A 10,768-nucleotide genomic window follows, 5' to 3' on the forward strand; every position below is an offset into this window, starting at 1 on the left:
TCGGGGGAGTCCCACAAGAGCGTTTCCACCAGTTATCTTTTAGTAGGGGCGGCGATTTCAGGAGGGGCCATAGATCTCACCCAGGTGAGGGAGTTAAGCCAGCCTTGCACCGTACCTCGGCCGCCTCCGCCGTTCAGGGTCAGCATCGAGTCCAACTCTTCCGAAGTGAAGGTCGCAGGGACCCCGGAGCCCAAAGCGTCCGGGGGGGGCTCGACACCAGTACTAGAGTTGTTCCCCCCAAGTCGGTTAGCCGCTTGGTCTATGATATTCTGCACGTTTTGGAGGCCTTGCATAGTCGACAGACTGGGTCGCATTCTCGAAGGCAGACTCTCGGTCGGGCCTTCTTCTTCCCGGACAGTGGCGCTCTCATCTTCTCTGTTGTTAGTAGCCGACATCTTGTCCAGCCTTCTGACGTTCTCCGCGAGACTTCACTTGGAGCAAGACCTTCTCCAGCTAGCAGACTACCCTGCTTCTCCACCAGATGTCGTATACCTCCTCTTCCTTCAAGGGTCGGGTAGTCCGCGGCTGTTCAGGGAGTACGGTCTTGTTCAGTGGCTGCAGGAACGGTAGATAGGAACACTAGAGAGTTGAAAATAAAAGTTTGTTGATTGGCTTGGCTTCCTCTTGAGTAGAAGGAGGGAAATATAAGACTGAGAGCTAACCGGAAGAGAGGCCTAACACCTTCTCGACCTTACATACACTACACTACATAAAAAAAGGAAGGATTCACTTCGTTTGTTGTCGTCCTTCGTGGGACAACGGAGAGCCTCTGGGAAAGGGCTTGATGTCGCGAGGTGCTTTTGGTCCCCGACGCCAAGACTCCGGCGTTCAGGGGTCCCCTTATAGTACCACCCTAACGGGCTCGGTCAAGGGTACGTGCGAGGTTGAGTTCAACGGGAACCACCCTGACGGGACGGCGGGGCGAGGAGTGATTCCAGGGTCTCGGGTCATCCCGACGGGAGGCAGAGCTCCTGGAATGACCCCTCCGTTCCCGGGTACGGGACACTGTTGGAGTGACCCCCGCAGTTGTTTGAAGGTTAGACTGGTGGTGACCTTAGCTTTGTATCAAACTATCAAACTACAAGCCTCGTTTGACTTGGGTTGTGGCCCCTACTTCAGTATAATTGAAAAAGGATGCCCCCCACGGAAATTTGAAATCTTATATAGAGGGGCAGCTTGTTGTTGCCTCTACCTGTATTTTGTTGTTACATTTTGTCCTGCCGATCGAGCAGAGCCTCCAAGAGTTTATGCGTTACATCGGCAAGTTGTCTGTGAGATTGTGCCAATCTACCAAGTTGCTCGGACCGCTTCTAAAGAGCACGCATGATCTATCCTGTTGGGGGAACTCTTTCACGTCAACAGCTTGGACTTCATCTTTACGAACGGACGGCGTTTCCTGCTCAGCAGGCTGCGGAGAGACGGAAATTGGCTGCAATGGTAGCTCTGGGACTTCGTTTTGACAGATAGTCGGAGCTGGAGATACATTTGGTACTAAAGCTGGTTCAGGAGACAGCGGACTCCGCTCCGCTACGGAGCCCCTTGCATCAGTTGATGGTGACGTCACTTCATTTTGTTGCGTTGCCTTCTTCTTCCTCTTTGGGGATTCTTTATAACTTGTCTCTTGCACGACCGTCTCCTCCGTTTCACTGATAAACCTCGGGAGAAACTAAGGAGCGCCCAACTAAGGAGCGCCCAAACATAAATGGAGCACCATATGCACTGACGTAGAGGCAATCATGGTCAATTAAAGTCGATCTTCATCAATCAGGCTGAAATATTCTTGAAAAGATTGATCTTGATGAAGAAGAATCTTTTCACGAATATTGTTGAGATAGAGTTGAGAACAAGGTATCGCGCCCATTGTCTGATTGACTGCCGAAGGGCAAATTGAGCGGGGGCTAATGTCCTAAGAGGGTTGTCGCGGCATGCCGTTAATTCCCCGTCAGACAATTAAAGGTAAGCTGTTCTATACAATTCGTGTATTAATTAATCTGCTAACTACCCTTTTATCTTTCCAGCGCACCACCGTAGCTTAATGGAAAAGACCCGAAAGGGATGAAGGGGGCTCGATTCCTCCCGGTGGTATTATTTTTATTTTTTTTATTTTTTTACAGATTTGCCAAACTATTAATTCAAGCCTGCGTAACCCCAACTACGCGGAGGCAAAAACGCGATATCCGCACTAATGCTGTCGTCTTCTGCTAATTTATTATTCTGAACAAGCCGATGGAAGGAGGCTTTATGCATTTGTAGATTAAGTGAAGTTCTTCTTTTAAAAATATCCTCTGAAGAAGTCATAAGATCTTGAAGCACATCTTGCAATCTGCATATGGTGCTCCATTTATGTTTGGGCGCTCCGCTCCTTAGTTTCTCCCATAAACTGACTGTATCGGCTTCTTACTGAAGCACTCGGACATCATCGCGTGTAGCTGTGTAGTGCGGTCCTCCTGCCACTGCTGACGCAATCTCTTGAGATGGTCGCTGCACTTAACAGCATCCACCTCCATCTCCACCTCCTCCATGTCATTCAGTTTAACGGCCACGACCCCCAGGCCTCATGCACATCCGCCACTGTCTCGGCTTCGTCGAAAAACGTCCGCAGCGTCTGGAAGCGCAGCCGCAGCAGCCCCTGACTCGACTCGGGGCTCCAGCTCATGTCCTCTTGGGGCGATGGATATTTCTTCCGCCGTGGCCCGTCTCCTCCCCATCGTGTGCTCTTGCCATCGACACTCTGACAACACACACACGAAACTCTGGCAAGTGCTCAACGCTATGGGCACTGAACTGTCTGCAGGATATTCCGACACCAAGTAAAAGAAGTCCACCCCATGAGCAACATGTACCGGTAGGTATTAATTGTGTCGCTAAAACCCGACAATTCAGACATGAATCTTAAGAGTTTGTGAAAAATCTGCTGCGTGTATTTCTTCTGACAATCCTAGGTAAAAAAAAAACGAATCGAACTGCGACTTCAGAACATTGACTTCTGTGGAACCTACATGTACAACATAGATCTGACCATACTTAATTATCCCTTACTTCTTAGCAAAGGTAGGCAGCCACCTCGTATTCTTTACATGATGAGGGGCGCGCTACACTACTTTTCAGCAATAATTCGTTTGCCGTTCTTTCAGTCTCTGCAGCCCAGCCATCCTTCCAGGACGGAATCACATTTTTGCCCAATATCTTTCTGAATCTGATACCGACGTAGCTTAATGTAGTTTTCGTCCCCATAGCATGACAGCACCTGCATACGAGTATTGTAACAGATGCCAACTCCTCCGTCAGGACCCTCACACTGGGCGAATGGTTTGCTGTCGCATATTTCGATCGTTTGCTTAGTAGGCCCACCTGGTACAACCAGCAAGTCGGAAGACATTTTCTGGCAGATGCTGGCATCGAATCGAGTGAACGCTTCTTGGGTACCAGCATTACCAAGAAAAGGTTCACCCTTGAAGCAAGACGCCGCTGGGATACCCGAGCGAGAGTTTTGGACGCAGAAGTCGTCAGTTAAGTCGCACTTCCCACGAAATCCATTGCAGCAGAGTTGGATTGGGAGCGAAAGTGTAAAGTCCGAGAGAGCTTTCAGCGGTGCCATGTCTGGTATCTGTTCGAGGTGAGGCAGCAGCCCCAAGACGAGACTCTGCAGCCGAGAAACGTGATCAAAACTCGGGAGGGTTCGTAGCTCGAGTAACCAGGCTAGAGTCACACTCTGGAGATTCGGAACACCACTGAGAGACGGAATACGCGAAAGCTCTGGATGAATCCCAATGTGAATTGTGGATAGCCACGGCATATCATTGAAAAGGTCGTCGGGCAGTAAAAGGAGATTTTGACTGCCCACTTTCCCTTCCAAATGGCTGACAGTAACGTAACAATGTCAGAAGAATGTTTGGTACTGTACAACTCGAATTCAACACTCACAGAGTTTGAAGGTACTTGAACTCCTTGGTCCACGACGGAATCTTCTGAATACCGGTATAAATGAGTTCCCTACCAGCGACCACAAGCGATTCCTGGTTAGTACATGATTCTCATAGATGTGGTAGAACTCACAAGGACGAAAGTTGGCGGCAGGCTCGAAGTTCTTCCGGCAATTCGAGCAGTTGGCGATTAATCAGCTGAAGTGACCGCAATTCTCCTGCAGTCGCCAGTGCCTGAACGGTGCTGTACACGTCGACTGGATTGGTCCACTCGTCGTACGTTCTTGGTGCCCGATCCACGTCAATCAGAATTCGACACGGACACACCCCGCCCTGTTTCCAGCGGTAGGCGTAGACAACACACTGCGGGTAATGAGAGCAGTGTGCGTGTGAGTCTGCGATGACTTGGTTAGTGACCATCCAGACCACGACACTGAATGCGATGAAGAAGACTGCGACCACTCTGGGGACCGGTCTCTGCTGTCTGTGTCGTGTCGTTCTCTTCGCTCGCAAAGCCTGTGCCCGCCGTACATGTGCTGCAACAAGGACATCTCCAATGCGCTTCAGCCGATAACAAAACGAAAGGTTGATGCCAACTCTTAGAACCAAATCGAGAGTGGACTTGATTCGAAGCGAGTCAAACGCCAAGCGGAAAAGTGCCATCTCGGAGGGGTCAGCGAAGACTGCAGCGGAGCGCTCAAAGCTGCCGACGGGGAGAATTTCCAGATATGTCGCGAAGACGGCGTCGTCAAATTGGAAATTGTAGAAGCAGTACACGAGTACTAGACAAGGAAAAACTATTGCAGCGAACAGGTCGAAGCTGCCGAGCATGAACGTAGAGACGTTAGCATATCAGCAGCTAAGCAATCCTCATCTCACATGTATCAGAACTCACGGACAACCGGCGACGACTTCCCCCATAGCAGAGAACTTGCCGATCAGTATCTTGAGTGCTCCGGCCAACGAGCCCAGCGAGATAAAAGCTGTGTAGCCGTACACAAGAGCTACCGGGTTCCCAGTTTCCAGCAACTCGAGCAGCACTGTCATCTGCATGCTCAAATTGAAGATCTTCAAGCACACATTCTGTACCATAAGAGCAATTAGTATCAGTACTACTCGACCTGTAAACGTGCCGGTCGTACCCAAAACTTCCGTTTGTTCCCACGAAAGGAGGTGAATTCCACGTATTGAGTCTTACAGCGAAGACTTGCAGCACGCATCCACGAATCTACAGCAGAGTCCGCACGTCGTTGTTCTTCATGCCTCTGACTGGCCTGCTGAAGATGAAGCACAGTCTTTTGCCAACGCAGCATCTTTATGACGACGTACAGGTAGCAAGCGCTTACAAACGCAAGACCTGCTGCGCCAATCTTGGTCATTACAGGGTCCGTATCGATCATTAGCCAGAACTGACCGTTGTCGTAGCCAGTAGTACCCATTAACCAGTTGGCAGCTTGATTAGGAAGTAGCGTCACGCAGATCAAGCAGTTCGTCCACGAGATGCACGCCACAAGCGTAACAAGCATCGGAGTTCCTAGGGCCCCAAAAGCTTCGCCAAAAGTGAGGGTTACAAACTGATATTTTTTCTCGCTTGTTTTCTCCTCTTGCGTCGTCAGAGTCGCTACTGGCAGGATTTGATTAGTTTTCATTGTCGACACAATGACCGACTGGGTATCCATTCGTTGGATCTTCTTCCTGCTTGGTGCACTGCGAAGCTTTGACGTGTCGAAACCAGCAGCTACGACGTTGGAGGAACTGAAAGCTTTTCCCATCAGCTCGCGTAGCAGTGACAGAGGAACAGCTGGTTGATCTTGTCTTAATCACCCATAAATAGCCAAGCTAAGCTTAGAGGTATGCACTTTGGGATCACGGAGGTGCCACTCCCTTTTTCTTAGTCCCCAACATATTTATAAAAACAATTGTTTTGTAATAATACTGTCTTCAACAGTATTAATAGTCGATTAGACCACTTTCGAATACGCATACCGGAAAGCTAGGTACTATTACTATTATTCACTTTACGAGAAACTTATTTCTGATGCATTAATGCGCCATGCCCTACATGTACAAAGGAGAATGCACAGTAGCTGTTCATAGGCGGACTGGAATTGTTATAATTAACCTCTTTGAAAACCAAATACAATCCAGATTACAAAAAACAAGGTTTATTCATTTTAATTGCAATAAAATCTGTCTTTCTTGCACGAAATTATTTGTTTCTGAACGTTGGGTATTCTAATGTTTTTAAAGAGTCATGTTGGTTTTATTTTAATAGGATTTACTTCAAATATGCTAAATAATATTCTTTTTACTGAGGGGCACCTGGACAGCCTCACCAATTTTATTATATTGCCGGTGTGCCGTTTAATTGCGCGATTGTTACCTGGGTCGATAGTCCACAGACTGACCCTAGGGATTCAACATATTAAGCATATGTTCCATGATATATGTTGCGTAAATGTTGCTAGGAAGTGTGATCACTTAATGCGAGAAGCGGCTCATTATTGACAACAAACGAACCGGGATGACATCTGCTACAGTGGTAATAGGCTAGTACAAGCTTTGGATCCTTCGTATAATTATCACAGGATCAAAATATCTATAGCTCGTCACTCGCCAATGCCGCCTTATCTAGAATACGCTCAGCAAGTAGCCCAATAGCGATTCGTGTCGCTTTCGCTTGAACCCACTTGTCCTGGTTGTACATTTTGCAACAGCTCGTGGCTTCTTTTTTTCGCATGCGCATGTAGCAGTCGTCGTTTCTCTCGGCTGCACTTTGGGTCATTCTTTTATTGCTTGTCGGTCCCAACAAATATTTGTCTATTTTTTCTTAAATGCATAAATATTTGTATTTCTAGTAGTATTTCACCTTTTTTCTAAACAACACACAGAAAATCAACTGTCCTCCCAGATTAAAGCAACGCATCTACATGTAGTCTGCAGTATAATTTAAGCTGTACTTCCCTTGCCCTTGGTTTCGTCGCTCTTGCCCACAATCATGCCCGGCTTGCCTCGCGGGCCAAATACTTAATCTTGGCGTCAACGAGCACCGTACAAGGTATCCCAAAAACCACTATGTCGCCCAAGTGCGGAGCGACCTTGGTTAGATTCTGCAACGGCGACTTACCCCTCGGGATCGCGAGGTTAGGACTCCTGCTCAATGAATATGCCACGTATTCTGCAGCATCCCCCAGAAACGGAGCGGTAGGCAACAGGCAAATACCATGTACATCCCGGTGCGGCGCCTGCGCTCGTCCTTGCCGCTGCTCGCCTGATTTCGCGGCTTGCTTACTTGCCGCCCAATCCCAGTTTCCTTGAGAAGCTGATCAAGGGTCTTGTAGTCTCTTCCACAGCCGGCTCGTAGCACTTGGATACGGCAGCTAAAGGGCCTATCAAAAAAGACCCGTGCTTGACTTTCATTGCCACCACGTGCTTGCTATTTGCCAGGAAGACTCAACAATAGCTGGTTCAATAATCGATAAAGATGATTAGGCATGAAGTTCGGAGTCTGTCGCGTGAAGCCATCGGCCACTTCAAGTCGGAGCAGATGATCCCACCAATGACATCTATAGGCAAGCTCTTTCCCGTGTCCTTTCGTGGTTGTCGACGCTTGGTCTGTTTGCCCTGAGCGCAGCCCAGGCGGCTCACACGAGCCTCATCTGTCAACGTAATACCTGAAACCAGGTCCTTAACTATTGTATCGTAGTTAAGATGGTCAAGCCTGCGGTAGAAGTGCCAGCACGACCCGCTCTGCACGCCCAGTGCAGCTGCAGGTTCGCTCTCAGCCAACATTGCCATGAACACGACCCCCGCATTCCTGCATATATAGCCCCCCCCCACACACAGTCAGCATGTTGTTGGGCTTCTCCGCGTTGAAGACCGCCGTACCACCATTGATTGCTACCACCACTCGATGCTTTCCAACCAATTTGCGGTCTCGGTTGAAGCCGTGGTTTATATGTAGCCCGTGGTCGAGCCGCAACTCACAATAATCTCAGTTTAAGCCGCGGTTTTGCTTTAACTCGCGGTGTCTCAGCTAAGACGTGGTTCCGTGCACCCACAGGCTTAGTTTAATCCACGGTCTTATTATAGCGTACTTTGATCTCAGCTTAGCTCTCAAAGCAGTGTCATTCACAGAAGTGTAGTTGCACTTATGTGTATCACTTTCTTCATCAGCACTATATGTACTTCTAGCTAACTCGATGTACATCGATAGATATAGTAGCCGCAAAAACGGCAGCACGAGCCAGCCTTGTCCCAACAACAGCAACTCGAGAGTCACGACACACTAGACACCACACAATTCCCCCCCTCTGTTTGCACCAGTTAATTTGCTGAAAAGTTAAATCTGCACCACGCTTGAGCTGGGAGGGGGGGGGGAGGCACTATTAAATTGATAGTCGGCTTGAGCTTCCCGTACCTTTGTTGTTCATGCATGGAATCGAACACGCTGGCAATTCTGCTGCTGGAGTCGACATGGAAGCAACCCAGTGGGCATCATTACAGCTAATACATCCGATGCCATGATCCTTCAAATTCTTAAAAACCCCAACGGATGATGAAACCTTATCTTTGTTGTCTGCGAAACGAATCCCAGAAAAGTGGGGTTAATATTGCTGACACTCCAATAGCGTTACCGTAGGGTCACAAGGCGGCGGCAACGCAAGTTGCTGTCAGCCACAGTATTTCACGCTATTGAAGCATTAATATGCCTCTAAGCTTCCCCCCTTTCGCAAAGGTGTATCCCAAGTTGAGATCCTCAACACTGCGTTTGTGTTCGTCCTACGAATAAACAATTACGTTAAGTTAGCTCTTTTGTGCAAAGCAGAGTTCGATTTTGTGTGAGATAATGTACCTTCGTAGCCCACACAGTATCATCAAATGGAGGTACAACGCTTGACGCTAACCAATCCACCTTCTCAATCTAAACCCCACGTCACGGAAAGCTGCCCTCGCGTCAAGAATTCTAATCATTACACATAACTGATCCAAAGTTACTGGACCGACGTTGTTCCATTCAGCTTATGACCCTATTATATTAAAATAGCTATTACATAAAGACACATTAATACACGAAAGTTTTGTTGTTGTCGATCAGAAGTCTAACACTAGCAGACTTAGTCTTTGTTGCGGCCCATTTGACGTCTGCGTCTTCTAGTATGTATCTCGAAGCCTGTAGCTTCAAATACGACTCGCAAATTGCGAGTGGGAACCACCAAGGTTCGGATTCCGGTCGATAACAAAGCAAGGCGACCATCTCGAAGGCTAAAGCGGAAGGCTTCTAATCACGACATTGTAGCTCTAAGTGTAGGTGTTGACTGCTGCACAGCAATTTATATGTCCTCCAGGACATTTCGATCTTTCGAATACTTGCACTGGCTGGTCAGGACCTTCGTGGTTCCGATAGAATTTTTCATTCCCCGTCTGTGTAAACCAATCCCTTCAATCTGACCTTCAGTAAGATCATTAATTGGGCTGTGAGCATCCAGCGAGGCGAGTAAGATGATATAGGCGAAATGGTCGAGTCGTTTCCGTTCTGTAAGCGCAGATATAGAGCATGACGACATGGTAGCAGCAGAGTTTGTACGAATACACAGAATCAAGAGAAGGTCTATCAAAAATTTTGGAATGTAAGCTACTTTTTTCTTCACAATACAAAACTTCGAATATTCACCTTCGTGCTGATACGGTATATCCCTATGTCCTAGTCATGCGTCACCCGAGCTTGTCTCGGTTCGAACATGTCAAATGTGTAGTGCGTCTCACCAACGATCGCAAACTTGTTTTCTGCTTTTACGTACTTGAACGCATGGGAGCGAATTTTCATAGCCATCGCAGAAAGCTCTTGATCTTCGCCGTCGATTTGTGGTCGCGATCCCACGCAATTGATTTCACACAGGTAGGCATTCTCTGCCCAGTTCAACAGCGTCTTCACTGTAGATACCACTTCATCTAGATAGAAAGGCTTCTTGATAACTTTCTCCCCCCCCCTCTCGCTTTGCTTCAATGCGGTCATCGATGTGGTTCTGAAGATGCGAAATGTCACGCTGCAAGTACATAGTCCACTGTTCCTTACATACATCCGAATGGTTTATAAAAAGAAACTCGTAAAACGAGTTTGTTTATCGCCACCGGGTGATAGAGCAATGCTTCCTCATATTCTAGGTAGTTCACTTTACTCTTCGCGTAAATCAGGGCGGTTATAGCTTCTTTAATCACACTTTTAATCTTCACAGATGCCACTACGCGAGCGCCAACTTGTTGTCCAGCCATTTCTGCACGTGAAACAGACAAAGTAATTGTCTGACCTCCGGAAATATTTCAACAAAACGGCCTTCTCGTGGAATGCCTTATTCGACGCTATAACCTTGACATTCTTTCAATCAGGGTTATTGTGCTTCGGGGAATCAACAGAAAAGAGGCTTGATCTCATTAATAAGTAGCAGGTACATTACGTGCTGGCCCTGATAACGAAACAAGTAACAGTACAATGTGTTTGAATAAGATACGGCCTCCTAAAGTCGCATTAGTTTCTTTCATCATTTCTCGCCTTTTCCAAATACGACGTAAACAACGAAGCTGAAGAGTCTGTATCTGTTTAGATTTGTCGCATGAGTTGTGTCAACAAATAAACCTCTGGATACGCACGGAGCATCCACTACATTCTGGCGATCTAAAAACAACAGCCTAAAGCACCTTGGAAGTTGGGTCCACCAGCATCTCCGCAGAGTTGCAAGCGTCGGCAGAGCAAAACTCATCCAAGATCTTCTTAACCCTGTCAAAATCCGAAGTTTCGTGTCTCTTGTCACGTTTAAGTGACTGGATGATGTTGTGGACATCTCGTA

General features: G+C 47.6%; 1 protein-coding gene across 1 annotated transcript; it reads right to left on the reverse strand.

Annotated features, from left to right (window-relative positions):
- Positions 1-3,130: 3,130 nt before the first annotated feature.
- Positions 3,131-5,362, reverse strand: PITG_11633 (uncharacterized protein; the record flags this gene model as incomplete). Its single annotated transcript, XM_002901129.1, has 6 exons — positions 3,131-3,860; positions 3,925-3,993; positions 4,057-4,400; positions 4,467-4,743; positions 4,819-5,006; positions 5,066-5,362. 6 exons carry the CDS (start codon positions 5,360-5,362, stop codon positions 3,131-3,133), a joined length of 1,905 nt encoding a protein of 634 aa, XP_002901175.1.
- Between the last annotated feature and the right edge of the window lie 5,406 nt (positions 5,363-10,768).

Source organism: Phytophthora infestans, genomic scaffold (assembly GCF_000142945.1).
Source record: "Phytophthora infestans T30-4 supercont1.22 genomic scaffold, whole genome shotgun sequence".
Lineage (NCBI taxonomy): Eukaryota > Oomycota > Peronosporomycetes > Peronosporales > Peronosporaceae > Phytophthora > Phytophthora infestans.